This window comes from Oncorhynchus mykiss, chromosome 15 (assembly GCF_057628025.1).
Source record: "Oncorhynchus mykiss isolate SJ-2025 chromosome 15, ASM5762802v1, whole genome shotgun sequence".
In the NCBI taxonomy this organism is placed as follows: Eukaryota; Metazoa; Chordata; class Actinopteri; order Salmoniformes; family Salmonidae; genus Oncorhynchus; species Oncorhynchus mykiss.
This window is the reverse complement of record NC_143036.1, coordinates 64,715,172-64,742,109: the sequence shown is the minus strand read 5'-3', so window position 1 is coordinate 64,742,109 and position 26,938 is coordinate 64,715,172. Positions and strand designations below refer to the sequence as shown.

At 44.0% G+C, this 26,938-nt stretch overlaps 1 protein-coding gene across 1 annotated transcript; it reads right to left on the bottom strand.

The window, feature by feature from the left end:
• On the bottom strand, positions 1 to 26,801 carry LOC110490509 (uncharacterized). Its single transcript, XM_021563933.3, has 15 exons — positions 26,552 to 26,801; positions 17,431 to 17,492; positions 17,150 to 17,295; positions 16,899 to 16,982; positions 16,688 to 16,770; positions 9,572 to 9,648; positions 9,443 to 9,480; positions 7,177 to 7,247; positions 6,812 to 6,937; positions 4,989 to 5,089; positions 2,443 to 4,617; positions 1,965 to 2,269; positions 1,593 to 1,751; positions 1,280 to 1,390; positions 1 to 944 (listed from the first exon to the last, which is right to left on the bottom strand). Exons 2-15 carry the CDS (start codon positions 17,450 to 17,452, stop codon positions 849 to 851), a joined length of 3,594 nt encoding a protein of 1,197 aa, XP_021419608.3. The 5' UTR covers positions 17,453 to 17,492; positions 26,552 to 26,801; the 3' UTR covers positions 1 to 848.
• Between the last annotated feature and the right edge of the window lie 137 nt (positions 26,802 to 26,938).

Below are 26,938 nucleotides of genomic sequence, written 5' to 3'. Positions count from 1 at the left end.
TGAAGCAGCTCATTTATTTCATTGCTCTCTGGTTATTTCGCAGCACATTTAACAAGTAAGGGACATGGCCGTTTTCACCTGATCTGCCAGACCCATACCGTACGCTACAAATTCACTGCTGATTGGACAACTCATCTCCAACTCTCAACCAATGAAGTCCCTGATACAATTACACTCAAAGACATATCCAGTCTACAAGCTTTGAGCTGTGACGACTAAGGATGCATTCTGATCTTTTTCCACTAATTGGTCTTTTGACCAATCAGATCTTTTCCAGAGCTGATCTGATTGGTCAAAATACCAATTAGTGGAAAAATATCAGAATTGGGCTGCACGTGTGATGCAGCCTAGACAGTCATAAAGGCAATGCACATTTACCTAGGCTTTCTCCAGAATGATCATAATATAATATTTATAAAACAAAAACAAAATGAGAAACAATGACAATACTTTTAAACTAAGAAGTAATTAGGAGGACCACGGTGGAGAAGGAGAAATTCATCATACCAGCTGGCTCCACGAGAGGGTGCTCTCCTCTGTACTACCCATAGCACCATGTCCATCTCACCAGAGAACAGGTGCTAACCTTACTGCTCCAGCTACTCTGGGCATCTATCTCATAGTAGTTCCCAAGCCACAAGATCTGCTTGAAATAACGGTCTTCTCACACTACAGTTCCCGATTGGATTATTTCTAAACAAAATATGAAATCTATAGAAAAATCTTCATTCGGTAAGAGATATCAAAAGTCGGGCTCCAGTCTGTCAGCCGGGAGGCTGTTACACCTGGTAGAAATTGCACTTAAGCAGATGGGCTGAGACCGTTTCCCCCTCAGCAGATGTCAGGGTTCATTTCTTGCGAGCGTGTTTGTATTTGTCCACGTAGGCCTTCACCAAGTTTGCCACTTTCCCAGAGTTCACCTCTCCACTCTTGCTGTGGCAGACCTGAAATGTAAAATGCACTCAGCAAATCAAAAAATTCTAAACAGACTGTTTTGATTTATTGGACACCCTATGAGTTCTGCTGGGTTATTTGTCTTATTTTTAATGCTCCTTAAAGCTAAGTATTTTTGATACTTTCTAAAAGTGAAGTATTTTTTATACTACTAAAATCTAAGTGTACTCCTAAAAGCTAAGTATTTTAATACTCCTAAAAACTATGCATTTATAATACTACTAAAAGCTAAGTGTTCTCCTGAAAGCTAAGCAGTTTTAATACACCTAAAAGCTAAATTCAAATACCAATGTCAAAATGTTACTGGAGGTTTATAACCACTCACTTTTTCAACAGCTTTGCGTACAATCTCCTTGTACTCGTCCTTGGTGATGTCCTTGTTTTGGTAGTAGGGTTTCATGGCTGCTTTCACTTCATTGACAGCTCTCTCATGGATCTGTTGTTTCCAAAGCAGATATCAAGTTAAGAAATCTAGTTCTAATCTAATAAAAGGATCCTTAATTATCTGGGTCAGAATGCAAACACAAATCATTCACTAGCAAAGTAGCTCCCCACAGTATATACAAAACAGAAAGTTTAGGAAGCCACTTGAGAATATTGCCTGGTGCTGTGGTTGTTGTTAGTGGCGGTGACATTACCTTTTCTTTCTTGGAGCTGTCTGGGGGGGCGGCCCTGCTGTGCTGGGTGGTGGAGGATGGCATGGCCATGCTGTGGGCCTGGGCTGTGGTGGCGCCACCTACTTTGGTCATGGTGGGCATGAAGGGGGCTTTGCCATGGCCTGCCATGCTGCTCATCATCTGGGAAAGAGACATGGAGGTATTCAGGGGGACAATTCCCTCCAACCGGGACACACTACTATGCAAATACAACACACTTCTGAAAGTGCTATCCCGGAAATACACTATCTACAGTTGATTGAATTAAGTATGTGAGAAGTGAAAATACTCAAACATTGATTGGGTCCAGAAGATTATATTTTGACAAAGGATACAAAATTCTCCTGTCCTTACCTGTGTTGTGCGGCTATCTGCCTGTATGGCCGTCATGCTGCCCTGCTGCAGGGGAGGTGGTGGTGGAGGTGGTGGCGGGAGGCCCTGGGCAGCTGTCACAGGGACCTGCAGGAGAGGCACTGAGGAGTGGTGGTGCATGGGGACCTGAGGAGGCATCCCGAAGGGGGGTGGTTGCAGGCTGACAGGTGGGCCTCGTGGGCCCATTGGGTAATGCAGGACATTCAGTTGGGGAGGCATGACGTTCAGGGTGGGTGGAGCTTCTCCTTGGGCATTGGGCTGGGCATTGGTCTCACTCTGAGCTGGGTCTGAATAGATAAAAACAAATATCAAGAATAATATTACCTAATGTACATCCGGGCTTTTATTACGTTTTGCTGATGCGCAACAGGCATCAGCAATACCATTTCGATATGCATAGTGAAACTAGTAACAGTAATGAGTGCATACACGCCATGTTACACAATCTAAGGGTTCTGACCTGCTGTTGACGTCTCCTCCTGCCTGCTCCAGCTGCCAGAGCCTGCACCTCCCCCTCGATCTCTCCTGGAGTAATAGTTCTGCACGTCTGCCGGGAGTGTCCTCCGCACAGCCCAGCTGGAAGCTGATGACCAGCCAGAGCGGTCCATCATCGATTCGCCCATCTCAGGCTCCTTCCTGCGGCCTCCACGGTTCTCGTTGAATCGACTGTACGCGTCGCTACCTGAATTGTTTGAGGTCCCTGAGAATGTGTTTCTGGGCTGCCAGCGGTTTTCTGCCTGCTCCCCCTGTTGGTTGGAGGTTCCGTAGGCGCCACGGCCTCGTCCTGTGCCTCGTCCACGATCTCCACCCCAGCCTTTATCTTCCCAGCGAGGGCCACTTGTCACCCTGGCCTCTGTGTCAGCACGTGCCTTCTCCATAACCCAGTCAGGATTTTCCCTGCTGGGGGAAACATCTGCAAAGCCACCGTTTTCAGAGCGGCCCGTGTCTCTGGCCGGCCTCTCGGGGAAATTCCTTCGAGAGGAGTCGCTACCCGGCCCAGCCCTCCATCCATCTCCAGTCCAGCGATTCCTCTTCCGTGGTGACTGGCCCCCTGAGTCCGGGCGCTCCGGGGACGTCCCTCTTCGGTAGGACCTGTTTCTGGACCTGGAACTAGATCTGGAACGACTCTTAGAGCGCTTCCTGTTTTTCCTCTCACGGCTATGGTCACGGCTACGGCCCATCCTGGGGGCGTCCCTCTCAGCGTCCCGTTCCCTGCTGCGGCTGGAGGGGGGGCTGCCCGAGGCCTGGCGCTCCTTGTTGCGCTCCCGAGATCTGGACCGCGACCTCCTCAACGAATCCTGCTTCGACTCTCTCTTGGGAGACCAAGTGGTGGCAGCAGAGTGGAAGCGTGACTTGCGCTGCCTGCCATTCTTCCTTTCCTCTACCTTTTCCTCTCCGACCGAGCTCTCCCGCTCCTGCCTGCTACCATTCCTCTTGTCTTCCGGGGCCTGGCTTGTGGACTCGTGAGCTGTACTTTCAGTCTCTTTTGGTGGATCAGAGGCCAGGTTGGTGCTGCGCTCACTGCTGGGTGAATCACAGTCTATCGGTATTGCTTCTGTGTCATCCTCAGACAGACCATCCTCTTTGCTGCCGGCTGCTGGTTTTTCATTTATGACATCCTTTGGATCATGCCTGTCCTCCTCGGACACTTTTGCTTCTGAGGTGCCTGAAACTTTCTGGGACGCGTTCCCTTCTGGAGAGTCACAACGAGTAGAGCCAGCGCAAGATTCAGGCTCTGCAGTAGGGCAGGGAGAGGTCTCTGCTTTCTCCTCCTCCACTGAGGCTTCATCTGATTTCACTTCTGTTGGATCGGCAGTGGCTTCCACAGCGTCAGCATCTTCCTCCCCAAGTTGTCTTGACTGCCCAGACTGGGGGCTCTCCAATGGTCTCTCTGGTGAGTTGGAAGAGGTGGATGAGTTGCTTTTCTCTGGATCTTCTATTTGGTCCGGGTGTTTCCCCCTTGCACCTTGGTCCCTGTCGGGGGAGAGCCCAGGGGTATTCAGCTCTACATCTGACGACAGTGATTTCTGGTCCACTTCCTCACCATCCTCCTCTTCCTCCTTCCCACAATTCTCTTCCTCAGAAAGATCATCATCTTCGCATGGCTGGTCCTTCAGGGCATCACAAGCAGAAGGTTCGGGACGGCCTTCCTCCTCGGTAGGGCTGGAGGTGCGCTGCACAGCCTGTGGGCTCACTGCAGTGTCTGAGAGCTGCTCCCTTTCCTCTACCTCTTTCCTCTGCTGTTCTAATTCCTCCTCCTCTTTGGCTTCCTCTTCTTCCTCACTTCCTGTTGGGCTACTGAGAACGACTTTGGAGGCCTTTTTTCTAGCTGGGGCTTTCCTCTTGGCGCTGGGCTTTCGCTGAGCTGCCCGTTTGCCTTTCCTCTTACCAGCGGCTGCGGTGCTTTTGCCCGCTTTTGTGGGTGGGTTTGTGGAAGTGTCGGAATCTGAAGAGTGGGACTGCGAAGATGCAGGGTCTTGTGTAGGAGCTTGTTCCTCGGCCCTGCTGTGGCGGCCAGAGCGCCTAGTCGTCAGGGCCTCTGTCTGTTTGGAGGGGTCTTTGGAGCCAGATCCACAGGTGCCCTTCTTCTCCTCTCCTTTGGGGCAGGTGACTGCGCAAACTCTTCCCTGAAAGACTATTATGAGACATAATCATGAATTTTAGAAGTATTGTGAGAAACTTAACAATGGTCTTATGTAGCATAAAATTAGGCATAACCTATGGATTAAAAGGTTTGGTTTTGGTGCCTTCACAAAACTGAACTCATGATGCCAGGATACTGAACAACCCACACACATGATGGAAATTATTCTGAAAAAGTATCTTACTGCCACAATGTAGGTTAGTGTAGCGAAGCAGCTTACAGTCCAGTCACCTTGCGTGATCTCATTCAAACCCTGTGATTCAAGCTAACATACAAGGTTTTGGGAGGGGGGGGGGGATCCAAGAGGGTTCCTTTGAACAGACTCACTAAATGGTTGATAAGCATTTCAAAGCATGACTCACCAAAATGCCCCGAGCCAAGATGTGAAGCAATAGTAGAGAACGGTGAGAGGGGTCTCAGAGGAAAGGGGCTGCTACTCCACTCAGAGGGATGGAATAACTGCCTGGGAGGGAAATATCAGATCAGAGCTTCACTCCTCACAAAAACACACTTAAAATCACTGTTTCTATTGAAATACTATCACCCTGCCCAGGGTATTTAACTCACCCTACAACCTATATAATACACTGCTCAAAAAAATAAAGGGAACACTTAAACAACACAATGTAACTCCAAGTCAATCACACTTCTGTGAAATCAAACTGTCCACTTAGGAAGCAACACTGATTGACAATAAATTTCACATGCTGTTGTGCAAATGGAATAGACAACAGGTGGAAATTATAGGCAATTAGCAAGACACATAAAGGAGTGGTTCTGCAGGTGGGGACCACAGACCACTACTCAGTTCCTATGCTTCCTGGCTGATGTTTTGGTCACTTTTGAATGCTGGCGGTGCTTTCACTCTAGTGGAAGCATGAGACGGAGTCTACAACCCACACAAGTGGCTCAGGTAGTGCAGCTCATCCAGGATGGCACATCAATGCGAGCTGTGGCAAGAAGGTTTGCTGTGTCTGTCAGCGTAGTGTCCAGAGCATGGAGGCGCTACCAGGAGACAGGCCAGTACATCAGGAGACGTGGAGGAGGCCGTAGGAGGGCAACAAACCGGGCAGTAGGACCGCTACCTCCGCCTTTGTGCAAGGAGGAGCACTGCCAGAGCCCTGCAAAATTACCTCCAGCAGGCCACAAATGTGCATGTGTCTGCTCAAACGGTCAGAAACAGACTCCATGAGGGTGGTATGAGGGCCCGACGTCCACAGGTGGGGGTTGTGCTTACAGCCCAACACCGTGCAGGACGTTTGGCATTTGCCAGAGAACACCAAGATTGGCAAATTCGCCACTGGCGCCCTGTGCTCTTCACAGATGGAAGCAGGTTCACACTGAGCACGTGACAGAGTCTGGAGACGCCGTGGAGAACGTTCTGCTGCCTGCAACATCCTCCTGCATGACCAGTTTGGCGGTGGGTCAGTCATGGTGTGGGGTGGCATTTCTTTGGGGGGCCTCCATGTGCTCGCCAGAGGTAGCCTGACTGCCATTAGGTACCGAGATGAGATCCTCAGACCCCTTGTGAGACCATATGCTGGTGCGGTTGGCCCTGGGTTCCTCCTAATGCAAGACAATGCTAGACCTCATGTGGCTGGAGTGTGTCAGCAGTTCCTGCAAGAGGAAGGCATTGATGCTATGGACTGGCCCGCCCGTTCCCCAGACCTGAATCCAATTGAGCACATCTGGGACATCATGTCTCGCTCCATCCACCAATGCCACGTTGCACCACAGACTGTCCAGGGATTGCCGGATGCTTTAGTCCAGGTCTGGGAGGAGATCCCTCAGGAGACCATCCGCCACCTCATCAGGAGCATGCCCAGGTGTTGTAGGGAGGTCATACAGGCACGTGGAGGCCACACACACTACTGAGCTTCATTTTGACTTGTTTTAAGGACATTACATCAAAGTTGGATCAGCCTGTAGTGTGGTTTTCCACTTTAATTTTGAGTGTGACTCCAAATCCAGACCTCCATGGGTTGATACATTTGATTTCCATTGATAATTTTTTGTGCGATTTTGTTGCCAGCACATTCAACTATGTTAAGAAAAAAGTATTTAATAAGAATATTTCATTCATTCAGATCTAGGATGTGTTATTTTAGTGTTCCCTTTATTTTTTTGAGCAGTGTATATACACACATTCCATCTACATACATTCATTGTGTGTGGACCAACTCACCTCGAGTTGCCACTGGCAGGAAGGGGTACAGCAACAGGCAGAAATGGGCAGTCCTGTGTTTTGCGGCTACACTGTTTACAGTCATCCTCAGACGGCTCCTCCTCGGGCACCCAAAGGGGTTCTGCACTGCAGAGTAGACAAAGGACACAATATACACACAGAAAAAGGACATCTTTCACTGGTTGTCTTTTTTTATGTCAAAAACATTAACTTGAGATCGAAAGAGTGGATCTATTTCAACTTTGTTAGGACAAATGATGATTAGAACAGGGTTTCCAACAAATTGTGAAGTACCATAAGAAGTAGTTACTGTGTCTCTGCTCGGTGAGCTGCAAATCAAAACCTTAACAAAGTGGCCTACTCACATGCACTGTGTCAGAGTCCCCATTGCTGTGCCTGTCTGGGCCGCAGACCAAGAGCACAGAGGTCCTCTCACCTAGAAAAGAGAGAAAACCGTTCAGGAGGAGGCTTGGCTGTTGCAAATACCAGACAAGCACCCAGTGGGAACAAATGGGCCTATGAGGACAGGGGGCCACGTTGATACTACTTATTCTATGTCAGAGTATTATTGAAAACTCTTGGCTGAGCAAATACGAACATGGGAAATCTAAAATCAAATGTAATGTCAAATGCGCCGGATACAACTGGTGTAGATTTTACAGTGAAATGCTTGTTTACTAGGCCTTCCCCTTCCCTAACAATGCAGAGTTTAAACAAAGTAGTAACACAAGAGGAATACAAAACAATACACAAGCAGATATATACAGGGAGTACCAGTACCAGATCAATGTGCAGAGGTACAAGGTATTTGAGGTAGATATGTACATGAAGGCAGAGTAGTGACTAGGCATCAGGATAGATAACAATAAGAGTAAAATAAATAAAGAGTAGCAGCAGCAAATGATGTGTGAGTAGGCATGTGTAATGTCTATGTACAGTGCATTCAGAAAGTATTCAGGCCCCTCGACTTTCACCACATTTTGTTACGTTACAGCCTTACTCTAAAATTGATTAACTAGTTTTTTCCCCCTCAATCCACACACACACACAATGACGAAGCAAAAACAGGCTTAGACATTACGGCAAATGTATTAAATATAACTGAAATATATTTCCATTAGTATTCAGACCCTTTACTCAATACTTTGTTTAAGCACCTTTGGCAGCGATTACAGCCTTGAGTCTTATTGGGTATTACGCTACAAGCTTGGCACACCTGTATTTGGGGAGTTTCACCCATTCTGCTCTGCAGAATCTCTCAAGCTCCGTCAGGTTGGATGGAGAGCGTCGCTGCACAGCTATTTTCAGGTCTCTCTAGAGATGTTGGATCGGGTTCAAGTCCGGGCTCTGGCTGGGCCACTCAAGGACATTGAGACTTGTCCCGAATGCACTCCTGCGTTGTCTTGGCTGTATGCTTAGGGTCGTTGTCCTGTTCGAAGCTGAACCTTTGCCACATTCTGAGGGCCTGAGCAGGTTTTCATCAAGGATCTCTCTGTACTTTGTTCTGTTCATCTTTCCCTCCATCCTGACTAGTCTCCCAGTCCCTGCCGCTGAAAAACATCCCCACAGCATGATGCTGCCACCACCATGCTTCACGGTAGCGATGGTGGTAGATTTCCTCCAGACGTGACGCTTGGCATTGTGGGCAAAGTGTTCAGTCTTGATCAGACCAGATGATCTTGTTTCTCATAGGCTGAGTCCTTAAGGTGCCTTTTGGCAAACTCCAAGCAGGCTGTCATGTGCCTTTTTACTGAGGAGTGGCTTCTGTTTGGCCACTCTACCATAAAGGCCTGATTGGTGGAGTGCTGCAGAGATGGTTGTCCTTCTGGAAGGTTCTCCCATCTCCACAGAGGAACTCTAGAGCTCTGTTAGAGTGACCATTGGGTTCTTGGTCACCTCCCTGACTAAGGCCCTCTCTAGGAAGAGTCTTTGTGGTTTCAAACTTTTTCCATTTAAGAATGGAGGACACTGTGTTCTTGGGAACCTTCAATGCTACAGAAATGTTTAGGTACCCTTCCCCAGATCTGTGCCTCGACACAATCCTGTCTCGGAGCTCTACGGACAATTCCTTCGACCTCATGGCTTGCTTTTTGCTCTGACATGCACTGTCAACTGTATGACCTTATATAGACAGGTTTGTGACTTTCCAAATCATGTCCCATCAATTGAATCTACCATAGGTGGATTCCAATCAAGTTGTAGAAACAAGATGAACCTGAGCTCAATTTCGAGTCTCATAGCAAAGTGTCTTAATACTTATGTAAATAAGGTGTTTTCATACACACACACACACACACACACACACACACACACACACACACTTGCAAAAATGTCTAAACCTGTTTACGCTTTGTCATTATGGGGTATTGTATGTAGATTGAGGAAAACAATTTATTTAATCCATTTTAGAATAAGGCTGGAATGTAACAAAACGTGGAAAAAGCCAAGGGGTCTAAATACTTAACGAATGCACTGTATGTGTGTTTGTGTTGGTATGCGTATGTTGTTTCTTAGTTGCATCGCATACATTACATATCTGGACAGTTGGACTCTAAACCCATAAAATCTTGCAAGAACCATACATATTTATTATGAAATAGATGCCCCTACAAGGGGTCTGAAATTACTAACCTTCTTCTTGCTCAACACAGAGGGGTCATCATCGCTGCCTGGGGAAAACAATTTATCTTGTTACACCTCATGAATAAAATGCCAACAAATGAGGGAAAGAGGATTTATGCGAGGAGAATAAGCACATACATTTCCGAATAAGGCCTTTGACTTTGGCTTCTGATGTCCTCTCAGTCTTCGTTCTCCTCCATCTTCCTCCTTGTTTCCTTAAAAAAACAAAAACATGTCATAAAAGGAGACTAGATTCAGCCACAGGACAATTTTTTTCTTGACCGGATGGTCAGGGGGCCAGAACAGGGGGCCGGAACTTGTAGACTGCAAATTAACTGCAAGAATCCCAAACAGATATTTGACTAAACATAATCATTTCAAACCTTGTTTACATTTTTGTGCTAAGAAAACTGTGTGTGTGTGTGGGGGGGGGGGAAGCGCCAGTTGGGGAACCCTGGTCTATGGTTTACAAAGGATGGTGCGACAAACAAAAAACATCCAGTCAGTGATAGGTCCTGTGGGCAAAAACAGCTTGTTGATGAGGGGGTCAAGGGAGAATGGCAAGAATTGTCCAGGCTAACATGCAGGCCACAAACAGGCAAATAACGGCGCAGTATAACAGTGGTGTGAAGAATGGCATCTCGGAACACACAACTCCTGGGGACTATTTTCCTGGCACACATAAGGTCTCTTGATAGAAATTGTGCAACGTTTCCATGCCACAAAGACTTCCAGCTGAACTGGAGGCAAAGGGGGGTCCGACCCAGTACTAGATGGGTGTACGTAATAAACTGGCCACGGAGTAAATTTAAAAAAAAATTGTTAACATATGCCACTGCACTGAGGCTAGAAAACACTGTCACCACTGATAAATCTACGAAATTCGATAATTTCAATAAGCATTTTTCTACAGCTGGCCATGCTTTCCACTTGGCTACCCCTACCCCGGCCAACAGCTCAGCAACCTCTGCAGCAACTTGCCCAAGCCTCCCCCGCTTCTCCTTCACCCAAATCCGGATAGCTGATGTTCTGAAAGAGTTGCAAAATCTGGATCACTACAAATTAGCTGGGCTGGACAATCTGGACCCTCTCTTTCTAAAAGTATCCACCGAAATTGATGCAACCCCTATTACTAGCCTAGCCTGTTTAACCTCCCTTTCGTAATGTCTGAGATCCCCAAAGATTGGAAAGCTGCCGCGGTCATCCCCCTTTTCAAAGGGGGAGACACTCTAGACCCAAACTGTTATAGACCTATATCCATCCTGCCCTGCCTTTCTAAAATCTTTGAAAGCCAAGTTAACAAACAGATCACCAACCATTTCGAATCCCACCGTACCTTCTCCACTATGCAATCTGGTTTCTGAGCTGGTCATGGGTGCACCTCAGCCACGCTCAAGGTCCTAAACGATATCATAATCGCCATGCAGCCGTCTTCATCGACCTGGCCAAGGCTTTCGACTATGTCAATCACCTCATTCCTATCGGCAGACTCAATAGCCTTGGCTTCTCAAATGACTGCCTCGCCTGGTTCACCAACTACTTCTCAGATAGAGTTCAGTGTGTCAAATCGGAAGGTCTGTTGTCCGGATCTCTGGCAGTCTATGGGGGTGCCACAGGGTTAAATTCTCGGCAGACTCTTTTCTCTGTATATATCAATGATGTCGCTCTTGCTGCTGGTGATTCTCTGATCAGCATCTACGCAGACAACATCCTTCTGTATACATCTGGCCCTTCTTTGGACACTGTGCTAACAAACCTCAAAAGAGCGTCAATGCCATACAACACTCCTTCCGTGGCCTCCAACTGCTCTTAAATGCTAGTAAAACTAAATGCATGCTCTTCCACCGATTGCTGCCCGCACCCGCCCGACCTAGCATCACTACACGGGACGGTTCTGACTTAGAATATGTGGACAACTACAAATATCTAGGTGTCTGGTTAGACTGTAAACTCTCCTTCCAGACTCACATTAAGCATCTTCAATCCAAAATTAAATATAGAATTGGCTTCCTATTTTGCAACAAAGCCTCCTTCACTCATGCTGCCAAACATACCCTCGTAAAACTGACTATCCTACATATCCTTGACTTCAGCAGTCATTTACAAAATAGCCTCCAACACTCTACTCAGCAAACTGAACGTAGTCTATCACAGTATCATCCGTTTTGTCACCAAGGCCTCATTTACTACCCACCACTGCGACCTATATGGTCTCGTTGGCTGGCCCTCACTACATATTCGTCACCAAACCCACTGGCTCCAGGTCATCAATAGGTCTTTGCTAGGTTAAGCCCGCCTTATGTCAGCTCCCTGGTCACCATAGCAACACCCACCTGTAGCACGCGCTCCAGCAGGTATATTTCACTGGTCATCCCCAAAGCCAACTCCTCTTTTGGCCACCTTTCCTTCCAGTTCTCTGCTGCCAATGACTGGAACGAATTGCAAAAATCACTGAAGCTGGAGACTTATGCCTCCCTCTCTAACTTTAAGCATCAGCTGTCAGAGCAGCTTACCGATCACTGTACTTGTACACAGCCAATCTGTAAATAGCACACCCAACTACCTCATCCCCATATTGTTATTTTTACTCTTTTGCATCCCAGTATCTCTACTTGCACATCATCATCTGCACATCTATCCTTCCAGTGTTAATGCTAAATTGTAATTATTTCACCTCTATGGCCTATTTATTGCCTTACTCTTCTACATTTGCACACACTGTACATATACTTTTTCTACTGTGTTATTGACTACATTTGTTTATCCCATGTGTAAATCTTTGTTGTTGTTTTTGTCACACTGCTTTGCTTTATCTTGGCCAGGATGCAGTTGTAAATGTGAACTTGCTCTCAACTGGCCTACCCGGTTAAATCAAGGTGAAATAAAAAAATAAAAGGTGGGAACAGAAAGACACCTGACAACAGAAAGATTTGGCTGCTACTATGCAAGACATTGTTTGTGGGGAAATTACCTCTGCCCTCAACTTGCAATTAAAACTGCTAAATTAATCTCTTGCACTGCTCACTTAATCAAATGTTCCAGCTGTCTTGATATCCTAGCAAGAAACCATATTGATATAGTAACGCTCCAAGAAATACACCTACTCCAAAGGCATGCAGATAGAATACAGAACCATTTGTAGAAACTGGCTGCTTTTCCATCAGCCCTAAAGGTGTATTCGTATTAATACAAACTCAAAATCACCATCTTGGTTAAGGCGAAGACCAAGACGGCAGAATCCCTTTCCTTAAAATGTATCCATAATGGAAATAAAATGTACTTTATTTATATGTATGCTCCACCTTTGTTTGATCCCAATTTTTTTTATTCTCTGAACAGCCTATTGTTAGAATGAACTGAAATCCAACTAGTTTTTGGGACAGATCTAATAAAGACCAACTACAAACCACACGCAACCAAGGCTCTCCAACATATACTCTCTGATTACAACCTCACTGATGCCCGGTGAGCACATACTCCTAAAGCAAGAGTGCACTTTCTACTCAGAGTACTCGATTTCTCTCTTATCTATACCTTTATTTTCTAAAATTAAGAAAATAGAAATTCGACGTAGTGCCTTCAGAAAATATTCAGACCCCTTGACTTTTTACACATTTTGTTACATTACAGTCTCCTAAAATTGACAAAATTATTTTCCCCCCCATATCAATCTACACACAATACCCCGTAATGACAAAGCGAAAACAGGTTTTTAGAAGTTTTTATTCAGACCATTTGCTATCAAATTGATTGGAGTCCACCCGTGGTAAATTCAATTGACTGAACATGATTTGGAAAGACACACACCTGTCTATACAAGGTCCCACAATTGACAGTCCATGTCAGAGCAAAAACCAAGCCATGAGTTCGAAGGAATTGTCCGTAGAGCAACAAGACAGGATTGTGTCGAGGCACAGATCTGAGGAAGGATACCAAAACATTTCTGCAGCATTGAAAGTCCCCAAAAAGAAAGTGGGCTCCATCATTCTTTAATGGAAGAAGCTTGGAACCACCAAGACTCTTCCTAGAGCTGTCTGCCCGACCAAACTGAGTAATTAGGAGAGAAGGGCCTTGGTCAGGGAGATGACCAAGAACCCGATGGTCACTCTGATAGAGTTCTATAGTTCCTCTGTGGAGATGGGAGAACCTTCCAGAAGGACAACCATCTCTGCAACACTCCACCAATCAGGCCTTTATGGTAGTGGTCAAACGGAAGCCCCTCAGGAAAAATAGGCAAATGACAGCCTGCTTGGAGCTTGCCCAAAAGGCTTCTAAAGACTCTCAGACCATGAGAAACAGGATTCTCTGGTCTGATGAAACCAAGATTGAACTATTTGGCCTGAATGGCAAGCATCACATCTGTTGGCAGCATCATGCTGTGGGGATGTTTTTCAGTAGCAGGGACTGGGAGACTAGTCAGGATCGAGGCAAAGATGAACAGAGCAAAGTACAGAGATCCTTGATATAAACCTGCTCCAGAGCACTCAGGACCTCAGACTGGGGCGAAGGTTCACCTTCAAACAGGACAATGACCCTAAGAACACAGCCAAAACAACACAGGAGTGGCTTCGGGACAAGTCTCTGAATGTCCTTGAGTGGCCCAGCCAGAGCCTGGACTTGAACCCGATCCAACATCTCTGGAGAGACCTGAAAATAGCTGTGTAGCAATGCTCTCCCATCCAACCCAACAGAGCTTGAGAGGATCTGCAGAGAAGAATGGGAGAAACTCCCCCAAATACAGGTGTGCCAAGCTTTTATCATCATACCCAATAAGACTCAATGCTGTAATTGCTGCCAAAGGTGCTTAAACAAAGAACTGAGTAAAAGGTCTGAATAATTATGCAAATGTGATATCAGTTTGTTATTTTTAGTAAAAATGTCTAATCCCATTTTTGCTTTGTCATTATGAGATATGGTGTGAAGATTGATGAGGGAAAAAGTTAATACATTTTAGAATAAGGCTTTAAAGTAACAATGTGGAGAAGGTCAAGGGGTCTGAATACTTTCCGAAGGCACTGTATGAGCTTGTCTGATCATCACGCTTACTACTGCCAACTACAAATGCCAGAATTCTATGGAATGCCATTAAAGGTTTTATAAAAATAATGCAACTGCATTTGCATCTCGGTTGAATAAATCACAAAAATCATCATGGGAAATGTTAACTGCATTTTCAAACAACCCTTTTTTTCAGACCAGGTACCTATTACTATTTCCAAAGTCAAGACAGAACTTAATTTACTGACAAGATTAAGCAGAATTTCTTTACATACCAATTGTATTACTACAAAATCCTGTGTGATCAATATACGGTAATAATTTCTCAGTATGTATTTCTTAGTGTTATTATCCTTTAGAGTACAGGTACAGTGCCTTGCGAAAGTTTTCGGCCCCCTTGAACTTTGCGACCTTTTGCCATATTTCAGGCTTCAAACATAAAGATATAAAACTGTATTTTTTTGTGAAGAATCAACAACAAGTGGGACACAATCATGAAGTGGAATGACATTTATTGGACATTTCAAACTTTTTTAACAAATCAAAAACTGAAAAATTGGGCGTGCAAAATTATTCAGCCCCTTTACTTTCAGTGCAGCAAACTCTCTCCAGAAGTTCAGTGAGGATCTCTGAATGATCCAATGTTGACCTAAATGACTAATGATGATAAATACAATCCATCTGTGTGTAATCAAGTCTCTGTATAAATGCACCTGCACTGTGATAGTCTCAGAGGTCCGTTAAAAGCGCAGAGAGCATCATGAAGAACAAGGAACACACCAGGCAGGTCCGAGATACTGTTGTGAAGAAGTTTAAAGCCGGATTTGGATACAAAAAGATTTCCCAGGCTTTAAACATCCCAAGGAGCACTGTGCAAGCGATAATATTGAAATGGAAGGAGTATCAGACCACTGCAAATCTACCAAGACCTGGTCGTCCCTCTAAACTTTCAGCTCATACAAGGAGAAGACTGATCAGAGATGCAGCCAAGAGGCCCATGATCACTATGGATGAACTGCAGAGATCTACAGCTTAGGTGGGAGACTCTGTCCATAGGACAACAATCAGTCGTATATTGCACAAATCTGGCCTTTATGGAAGAGTGGCAAGAAGAAAGCCATTTCTTAAAGATATCCATAAAAAGTGTTGTTTAAAGTTTGCCACAAGCCACCTGGGAGACACACCAAACATGTGGAAGAAGGTGCTCTGGTCAGATGAAACCAAAATTGAACTTTTTGGCAACAATGCAAAACGTTATGTTTGGCGTAAAAGCAACACAGCTCATCACCCTGAACACACCATACCCACTGTCAAACATGGTGGTGGCAGCATCATGGTTTGGCCTGCTTTTCTTCAGCAGGGACAGGGAAGATGGTTAAAATTGATGGGAAGATGGATGGAGCCAAATACAGGACCATTCTGGAAGAAAACCTGATGGAGTCTGCAAAAGACTTGAGACTGGGACGGAGATTTGTCTTCCAACAAGACAATGATCCAAAACATAAAGCAAAATCTACAATGGAATGGTTCAAAAATAAACATATCCAGGTGTTAGAATGACCAAGTCAAAGTCCAGACCTGAATCCAATCGAGAATCTGTGGAAAGAACTGAAAACTGCTGTTCACAAATGATCTCCATCCAACCTCACTGAGCTCGAGCTGTTTTGCAAGGAGGAATGGGAAAAAATTTCAGTCTCTCGATGTGCAAAACTGATAGAGACATACCCCAAGCGACTTACAGCTGTAATCGCAGAAAAAGGTGGCGCTACAAAGTATTAACTTAAGGGGGCTGAATAATTTTGCACGCCCAATTTTTCAGTTTTTGATTTGTTAAAAAAGTTTGAAATATCCAATAAATGTCGTTCCACTTCATGATTGTGTCCCACTTGTTGTTGATTCTTCACAAAAAAATACAGTTTTATATCTTTATGTTTGAAGCCTGAAATGTGGGAAAAGGTCGCAAAGTTCAAGGGGGCCGAATACTTTCGCAAGGCACTGTACATGTGGTATAAACTAAGTGTGTAAATGAACATGTATATTGTACCTGTAACTCCCACCTCCAACAAAAAAATGACAAAACAAATAAAAACGTGGTAAAAAATGAATATAATAATGCACCACAAAGTGACTGCCATTAAGCTGCACACTGTTTGAATGCTCCCCAAGTTTAAAGACAACGTTTCGACCACAAAGGGTCTTTGTCAGGTTAACTCTGCAGCAGGGCAACCTTTTCACTAACGCAAGACCTCTACTCACTTTAACAAACAGCCACTGGCTTCTGGGTCTGTGCAGCCACACTTCTCTGGCTCTGATTGGCTGACTCTCTTCTTCACAGGAACCTGAGATTCACATCACAACTGAAGTCACAGCACATAAATTCTCCCTGCATAGTGACTAAAGTTATAATATAGCTTGTGAATGACATTTATAAATCGTGAAACATAGAAGGTAGCCAGTGGAGACTTACCGTCACACATCCCAGCACAGCGTCACGTTTGTAGACAACATTGAAAGGCTGCCTGTCCACTGGGCAAGATGGAACTGCCTGCAACTTAAAAACAGACAACAAAAAAAACATCAGTCCACACACATTTTAACCATGTATCGTCTCCTGAGCCTCACCATGGCTTATCACAATAGACAACTTGCCAGTTGCAGCACTATCTGTTGCCAATGAGAGTAATGTGCCTAGGGGGTAGGACAGTACATGGTGCTTACCTCTGCCCATCTGAGGAGGCAGCTGAGGCAGAATAAATGGCAGCAGCTGTCGGGCATGGCCAGGACACAACGGCCCAGGGCGCCCAGGCAGATAGGACACCGCTCCGCCTCTTCCGGCTCCGGGTCTCCCTCTGGGGTCTGTCCGTCTGACAACCAGAGAGAGGTGGCACAACAGCTTGTCATTCAAGAACAAACTTGAGGGTAGAGACGTTTAAATTAAACCATGGTGCCAAAGCCCACTGAAAGATCTTTTTCATGATGACTGGCTGGCAGTTACTTACCATTTCCCGATTCACCCGTCATCTTTGGCACTGTTGCTTTGTCCCTAATGACCAGATGACCCCTGGAAATAAAAATGTATGAGAGATTCTTGTTAACAACCCAGTCACAGTGCCATCATTTAATTACATTGAACTTGAGATGTGTGTGTAACCAAATTGTCAAGCAAGTTTTCCATAGACTTTAATGCATTATTTACACAATGGACAGCTTAATCCTTAAGAGTCTATTGACACACCTGTCCGTTTAAACTAGAGATATCAGTATTTTTACATGGCCTGCGTCGCAATCCACCGCATCCGACTATGTCGGCCTTCCACATCTGCGGTGGAAGGTGGCTGAGCTATAGCTGTGTTTGCCAGACCACGAGACATCCCAAAAATCTGTCTTCTCACGAAAACGTCTGTAGCATTCGAACGTCCTACAAACTATTACTACTCTATGGAAAGGGGAGACTCTCACGAACCCAGCAATGTTGTTTTTTTAGGTCTCACTGCTTTAGTAAGAACTTCTCACTTGTAAGTAATTGTAAAATAGATTTCTGGGGGTTGTATTTTTTTTTTATAGGTACTCAAATGTATCTATCCCATTGTCTGTGAACATCTAATGATACCCGGTCAGCCCATAATTTAAATGCATCATCAATCATACTTGGCTTAAAGTCGCCGTCCATTACAATTACTCGCAGGTCGATCAGGTCTGTTTAGATGCCTTTTATTTTGGTGATCTTTGTCCAGATCTTTATAGTGTTATTTATACAGGTATTTTCTATCTTCCGAGTGTGTGCATTGATTGTCCTCATAAATATAGTTGCACTTATAGTTTTTCCATTTGGTGGATTCCATTTAGCTGTTGATGCCGGGTTTATCCAAACAAAAAATGATTTTAGTTGGTCACCTATATAATAATTCATTAGGTTTGGTAATGCTAGTCCCCCTGCTTATTTACATTGTTTGATTGTTTTAAGTTGGACACAGACTTAATCCTCTCCATATGAATTTACTCAGGAGTTTATCCCACTGTTTAAAAGTGTTTGGAGTAATAGTTTTTGATAGATTCTGGAACAGGAATAAAAAATCTTGGGAGGACATTCATTTTAATAGTTTAAATTATTCCTGTTATTGTTAAAAGGCACCAATGTACATATTTGTAGGTAGGTCCTGTTAAACTCGTTTCCCAGAATTGCAAAGTCAAGTCTTGGGGGATAGTAATCAATAAGTATTTCAGTTTATTTTGATCCCATTTAAGTTTAAACTTAGTTTTGATGTCTTGGGATATTGGTTGACAGTAATTAGTTCTGATTTCCCAGTATTTAGTTTGTATCCAGATACAACATATTGTTTTATTTCATCCATAGCGGCGGGAACTCTAGAGAATAATGTACCATTTACCCTTATTCTGACATTTGGTGTTTTGTACATCATTTGCAGCAAGTTCAGGAAAGTTTCACTAAAGTATTATTTGTTTCTGCATCTAGAGTTAGCATAAGCAATTAGTTTTTTCTTGAGCGTGTTCCATTCCATTATTTATTTCTATGAATTTAACTAGGCAAGTCAGTTAAGAGCAAATCCTTCTTTACAAATGACGTCCTACCCCGGACAATGCTGGGCCAAATGAGTGCCTCCGTATGGGACTCCCAAACACGGCCGGATGTGATACAGCCTGGATTCAAACCAGCGACTGCAGTGACGCCTCTTGCACGGAGATGCAGTGCCTTAGACCGCTGCGCCAATCACATTAAACGTTTGCCTAACATTATCGCTCAGAAGTCTGCTGGACACAAAACCCATTTGCTCAGAGTTTATGATATCTGGGATTATATTACTTAATCTATTTGCAAAAATTGATGTAAGCAATTTTTTTTCGCCGTTCAGCAACAATATTGGTCGATACGATGCACATTCTGCTGGATCTTTACCTTCTTTATGAAGAACAGTAATAATAGCGGAGTTCCAGGTTGGTATGTACTAGAGGTCGACCGATTAGGATTTTTCAACGCCAATAGCGATTATTGGAGGACCAAAAAAAGCAGATACAGATTAATCAGCAGTTATATATACACATACAGTGCCTTGCGAAAGTATTCGGCCCCCTTGAACTTTGCGACCTTTTGCCACATTTCAGGCTTCAAACAAAGATATAAAACTGTATTTTTTTGTGAAGAATCAACAACAAGTGGGACACAATCATGAAGTGGAACGACATTTATTGGATATTTCAAACTTTTTTAACAAATTAAAAACTGAAAAATTGGGCGTGCAAAATTATTCAGCCCCTTTACTTTCAGTGCAGCAAACTCTCTCCAGAAGTTCAATGAGGATCTCTGAATGATCCAATGTTGACCTAAATGACTAAAGATGATAAATACAATCCACCTGTGTGTAATCAAGTCTCCGTATAAATGCACCTGCACTGTGATAGTCTCAGAGGTCCGTTAAAAGCGCAGAGAGCATCATGAAGAACAAGGAAAACACCAGGCAGGTCCGAGATACTGTTGTGAAGAAGTTTAAAGCCGGATTTGGATACAAAAAGATTTCCCAAGCTTTAAACATCCCAAGGAGCACTGTGCAAGCGATAATATTGAAATGGAAGGAGTATCAGACCACTGCAAATCTACCAAGATCTGGCCGTCCCTCTAAACTTTCAGCTCATACAAGGAGAAGACTGATCAGAGATGCAGCCAAGAGGCCCATGATCACTCTGGATGAACTGCAGAGATCTACAGCTGAGGTGGGAGACTCTGTCCATAGGACAACAATCAGTCGTATATTGCACAAATCTGGCCTTTATGGAAGAGTGGCAAGAAGAAAGCCATTTCTTAAAGATATCCATAAAAATTGTTGTTTAAAGTTTGCCACAAGCCACCTGGGAGACACACCAAACATGTGGAAGAAGGTGCTCTGGTCAGATGAAACCAACATTTAACGTTTTGCATTGTTGCCAAAAAGTTATGTTTGGCGTAAAAGCAACACAGCTGAACACACCATCCCCACTGTCAAACATGGTGGTGGCAGCATCATGGTTTGGGCCTGATTTTCTTCAGCAGGGACAGGGAAGATGGTTAAAATGTATGGGAAGATGTATGGAGCCAAATACAGGACCATTCTGGAAGAAAACCTGATGGAGTCTGCAAAAGACCTGAGACTGGGACGGAGATTTGTCTTCCAACAAGACAATGATCCAAAACATAAAGCAAAATCTACAATGGAATGGTTCAATAATAAACATATCCAGGTGTTAGAATGGCCAAGTCAAAGTCCAGACCTGAATCCAATCGAGAATCTGTGGAAAGAACTGAAAACTGCTGTTCACAAATGCTCTCCATCCAACCTCACTGAGCTCGAGCTGTTTTGCAAGGAGGAATGGGAAAAAATGTCAGTCTCTCGATTTGCAAAACTGATAGAGACATACCCCAAGCGACTTACAGCTGTAATCGCAGCAAAAGGTGGCGCTACAAAGTATTAACTTAAGGGGGCTGAATAATTTTGCACGCCCAATTTTTCAGTTTTTGATTTGTTAAAAAAGTTTGAAATATCCAATAAATGTCGTTCCACTTCATGATTGTGTCCCACTTGTTGTTGATTATTCACAAAAAAATACAGTTTTATATCTTTATGTTTGAAGCCTGAAATGTGGCAAAAGGTCGCAAAGTTCATGGGGGCCGAATACATTCGCAAGGCACTGTATATATACACTGCTCAAAAAAATAAAGGGAACACTTAAACACAATATAACTCCAAGTCAATCACAATTCTGTGAAATCAAACTGTCCACTTAGGAAGCCACACTGATTGACAATAAATTTCACATGCTGTTGTGCAAATGGAATAGACAACAGGTGGAAATTATAGGCAATTAGCAAGACACCCCCAATAAAGGAGTGGTTCTGCAGGTGGGGACCACAGACCACTTCTCAGTTCCTATGCTTCCTGGCTGATGTTTTGGTCACTTTTGAATGCTGGCGGTGCTTTCACTCTAGTGGTAGCATGAGACGGAGTCTACAACCCACACAAGTGGCTCAGGTAGTGCAGCTCATCCAGGATGGCACATCAATCAATGCAAGCTGTGGCAAGAAGGTTTGCTGTGTCTGTCAGCGTAGTGTCCAGAGCATGGAGGCGCTACCAGGAGACAGGCCAGTACATCAGGAGATGTGGAGGAGGCCGTAGGAGGGCAACAACCCAGCAGCAGGACCGCTACCTCCGCCTTTGTGCAAGGAGGAGCAGGAGGAGCACTGCCAGAGCCCTGCAAAATGACCTCCAGCAGGCCACAAATGTGCATGTGTCTGCTCAAACGGTCAGAAACAGACTCCATGAGGGTGGTATGAGGGCCCAACGTCCACAGGTGGGGGTTGTGCTTACAGCCCAACACCGTGCAGGACGTTTTTCATTTGCCGGAGAACACCAAGATTGGCAAATTCGCCACTGGCGCCCTGTGCTCTTCACAGATGAAAGCAGGTTCACACCGAGCACGTGACAGACGTGACAGTCTGGAGACGCCGTGGAGAACGTTCTGCTGCCTGCAACATCCTCCAGCATGACCGGTTTGGCAGTGGGTCAGTCATGGTGTGGGGTGGCATTTCTTTGGGGGGCCGCACAGCCCTCCATGTGCTCGCCAGAGGTAGCCTGACTGCCATTAGGTACCGAGATGAGATCCTCAGACCCCTTGTGAGACCATATGCTGGTGCGGTTGGCCCTGGGTTCCTCCTAATGCAAGACAATGCTAGACCTCATGTGGCTGGAGTGTGTCAGCAGTTCCTGCAAGAGGAAGGCATTGATGCTATGGACTGGCCCGCCTGTTCCCCAGACCTGAATCCAATTGAGCACATCTGGGACATCATGTCTCGCTCCATCCACCAACGCCACGTTGCACCACAGACTGTCCAGGAGTTGGAGGATGCTTTAGTCCAGGTCTGGGAGGAGATCCCTCAGGAGACCATCCGCCACCTCATTAGGAGCATGCCCAGGCGTTGTAGGGAGGTCATACAGGCACGTGGAGGCCACACACACTACTGAGCCTCATTTTGACTTGTTTTAAGGACATTACATCAAATTTGGATCAGCCTGTAGTGTGGTTTTCCACTTTAGTTTTGAGTGTGACTCCAAATCCAGACCTCCATGGGTTGATAAATTTGATTTCCATTGATAATTTTTGTGTGATTTTGTTGTCAACACATTCAACTATGTAAAGAAAAAAGTATTTAATAAGAATATTTCATTCATTCAGATCTAGGATGTGTTATTTTAGTGTTCTCTTTATTTTTTTGAGCAGAGTGTATATATATATATATATATATATGTAATAATGACAAGTACAACAATACTGAATGAACACTTATTTTAACTTAATATAACACACCAATAAAAATCTATTTAGCCTCAAATAAATAATGAAACATGTTCAATTTGGTTTAAATAATGCAAAAACAAAGTTTTGGAGAAAAAAGTAATATGTGCCATGTAAAAATGTGTGCTATGTAAAAAAGCTAACGTTTAAGTTCCTTGCTCAGAACATGAGAACATATGAAAGTTGGTGGTTCCTTTTAACATGAGACTTCAATATTCCCAGGTAAGGTTTTAGGTTGTAGTTAATATAGTATTTATAGGACTATTTCTCTCTATACCATTTGTATTTCATTAACCTTTGACTATTGGATGTTCTTATAGGCACTATAGTATTGCCAGTGTAACAGTATAGCTTGTGTCCCCCTCCTCGCCCCTACCTGGGCTCGAACCAGGAACACATCGACAACAGCCACACTCGAAGCAGCGTTACCCATCGCTCCACAAAAGCCGCGGCCCTTGCAGCGCAAGGGGAATTACTACTCCAAATCTAAAAGCGAGTGACGTTTAAAACAGTATTAGCGCACACCCAGCTAACTAGCTAGCCATTTCACATTGGTTACACCAGCCATTAGGCTGATAGGCTTGAAGTCATAAACAGCACTGTGCTTGCAAAGAGCTGCTGGCAAAACGCACGAAAGTGCTGTTTGAATGAATGATTACGGGCCTGCTGCTGCTCAGTCAGACTGCTCGATCAAATCAGACTTAATTATAACATAATAACACACAAATACGAGCCTTTGGTCATTAATATGGTTGAATCCGGAAACTATCATTTTGAAAACAAAACGTTTATTATTTCAGTGAAATACGGAACCGTTCTGTATTTTATCTAATGGGTGGCATCCCTAAGTCTAAATATTCTTGTTACATTGCACAACCTTCAATGAATGTCATATTTATGTAAAATTCTGGCAAAATAGTTCGCAATGAGCCAGGCAGCCCAAACTGTTGCATATACCCTGACTCTGCGTGCAATGAACGCAAGAGAAATGACACAATTTCACCTGGTTAATATTGCCTGCTAAACTGGATTAGTAGTTATAACTAGTGATTATGATTGATTGTTTTTTTATAAGATAAGTTTAATGCTAGCTAGCAATTTACCTTGGCTTCTACTGCATTCGCGTAACAGGCAGGCCACTCGTGGAGTGCAATGGTTAGAGTGTTGGACTAGTTAACTGTGCGGTTGCAAGATTGGGACCCCTGAGCTGACAAGGTGAAAATCTGTCGTTCTGCCCCTGAACAAGGCAGTTAACCCACAGTTCCTAGGCAGTCATTCAAAATAAGAATGTGTTCTTAACTGACTTGCCTAGTTAAATAAAAGGTATAAAAAACGTGTATTTTTTATTTTAAATAATCGGAAATTGGCGCCCAAAAATACAGATTTCCGATTGTTATGAAAACTTGAAATCGGTCATTCCGATTAAATTGGTCGACCTCTATGCCACAGGGTTCAATTCTCGGGCAGACTCTTTTCTCTGTATTCATCAATGATGTCGCTCTTACTGCTGGTGATTCTCTGATCCACCTCTACGCAGATGACACCATTCTGTATACATCTGGCCCTTCTTTGGACACTGTTAACAAACCTCCAGACGAGCTTCAATGCCATACAACACTCCTTCCGTGGCCTCCATCTGCTCTTAAATGCTAGTAAAATTAAATGCATGCTCTTCAACCGATTGCTGCCCGCACCCGCCCGACTAGCATCACTACTTGAGACGGTTCTGACTTAGAATATGTGGACAACTACAAATATCTAGGTGTCTGGTTAGAGTGTAAATTCTCCTTCCAGACTCACATTAAGCATCTCCAATCCAAGAATCTAGAATCGGCTTCCTATTTTGCAACAAAGCCTCCTTCACTCATGCTGCCAAACATACCCTTGTAAAACTGACTATCCTACATATCCTTGACTTCAGCAGTCATTTACAAAATAGCCTCCAACACTCTACTCAGCAAACTGGATGTAGTCTATCACAGTGCCATCCGTTTCGTCACCAAAGCCCCATATACTACCCACCACTGCAACCTGTATGCTCTCGTTGGCTGACCCTCGCTTCGGCTCCAGGTCTTCCATAAGTCTTTGCTAGGTATAGCCCCGCCTTATCTCAGCTCACTTGTCACCATAGCAGCACCCACCTGTAGCACGCGCTCCAGCAGGTATATTTCATTGGTCATCCCCAAAGCCAACTCCTGTTTTGGCCACCTTTCCTTACAGTTCTCTGCTGCCAATGACTGGAACGAATTGCAAACATCACTGAAGCTGGAGACTTATGTCTCCCTCACTAACTTTAAGCATCAGCTGTCAGGGCAGCTTACCGATCACTGCACCTGTACACTGCCCAACTGTAAATAGCCCACCCATCTACCCCATCACATTATTATTTATTTTTGCTCTTTTGCACACCAGTATCTCTACTTGCACATCATCATCTGCACATCTATCACTCCAGTTCTAATGCTAAATTGTAATTATTTCGCTACTATGGCCTATTTATTGCCTTACCTCCCTAACCTTACTACACTTGCACACACTGTATGTAGATTTTTCTATTGTGTTATTGACTGTACGTTTGTTTATCCCATGTGTAACTCTGTTGTTTTTGTCGCACTGCTTTGCTTTAAATTGGCCAGGTCGCAGTTGTAAATGAGAACTTGTTCTCAACTGGCCTACCTGGTTAAATAAAGGTTAAATAAACTTCAAAAAACAAAAATATACACTGTCAAAGTGTACATAGCCAGTTGATAAGTCAACGTCTGCTTGGTGAGTGGAGCAACGGGAAGGTTTGTACAGCTGAATGCATTCAACTTAAATGTGTCTTCCGCATTTAACCTCTGAATCAGGAAGCAAAACAACACCGTCCAGTGAAAGCCAGAGCAAACGGGTTTACCACAGTGGCAAGGGTACCACAAAAGGCCTTGCTTAGCCAGTCTGTCAGCTCTGACTAAAATACAGGCAGGTCTGGACAGAGGCAAAAATATTCAAATTAAATGGGTTACACTGGTCACTGAAGCCAACACTCTCTACCATGTCAAAATAACTAAACGTTAACTAGCCATGTTCTATCATCCAATGCCATCTTGGATTCTTTAATTTACCAGCTAGTTAGCTAGCTTCCTACCATTTAGTAAATTTGGCGAGTTGTGGTCTTGTATTTTATTTTCTGTCCAGCTAGCTAACCAAATACCTCGCAGCTAGCTATCACGTAAGTTACTATTTAATTTAGTAAACATTATGAAATGCCCTGCGGTCGCTGACAATTTAAACTTTGATGTGGCCCATGTGTGATGTAACATGACCCTTCAACTTATACTATTAGAAGTGTGTACTAGTCCCCCTCAAAAGTCAACTAACTTGTTTCGCTGGCTAACTAGCTACTTGTTCTTTCTACTAGTTTGATAACTAAGTTAACTAGCTAGCGTTAGCTGGCTAGTTTGCAATTCAGATAACGGTAACAAGATGGTCATGATCAGGCGCTAGTCAGTTAATTTACCTCACTACTTTTGGTTGATATAGGCTAGTCAGCTGTTAGCTAACGTTAGCTGGCTAGTAACAACGTATTTGTATTTAGGTCAGTAACAAGAAACAAACATGTTCATAGCTAGCTAGTTAATTATTCAACTTGATTGGCTAACGAGACTGGTCTGGCCTACAGTACAGACGCTATATTTGCCACGATAACAGCTACCTAGCTAGCAGCTAACGATATATATATTTTTTGCTAACGATACGTTTGCTTGCTAAATGGGTTAGCTAGCTACGTGTTTGTTGACTTACCCGAAGCTAAATCAATAGCTAAAAAATTGGCCTGGTTGTTTATTTTTTGTTGTCCCACTTATTTCCGTGTATTGGTTAGTCTCCAAAGCTAGACGAGAACCTGAACATAGCCGGATAGATTGCACTGCTAACTCGTTATACATTTAAGAACGTCTCGGCCACATGTCTGAAACCTGTGAAGTTTAAAAGGCACCGCACAGTGTCGCTGCAATACATTTTACACTAGGGAAGAAATCCTTCAACTGTTTCCGGTCCCAGATATAACCGGTATCTGTTTTGTAGCCAATGAAATTAAAATATTTTCAAGAAAGCATTGATATTTTCCTTGCCTTTCCATTGAACGGAATGTATATGCAGTAAAATGACAAACATAATTATACAGGTAAC

Excerpts from the sequence above, each read along its gene's own strand:
- LOC110490509 (XM_021563933.3), bottom strand. The coding sequence starts at position 17,452 with ATGACGGGTGAATCGGGAAATG. Across the intron at positions 9,481-9,571 it reads CAAAGGCCTTATTCGGAAAT|GCAGCGATGATGACCCCTCT; the intron begins GTATGTGCTTAT and ends TGTTTTCCCCAG. Across the intron at positions 1,391-1,592 it reads ACAGCTCCAAGAAAGAAAAG|ATCCATGAGAGAGCTGTCAA; the intron begins GTAATGTCACCG and ends TGGAAACAACAG.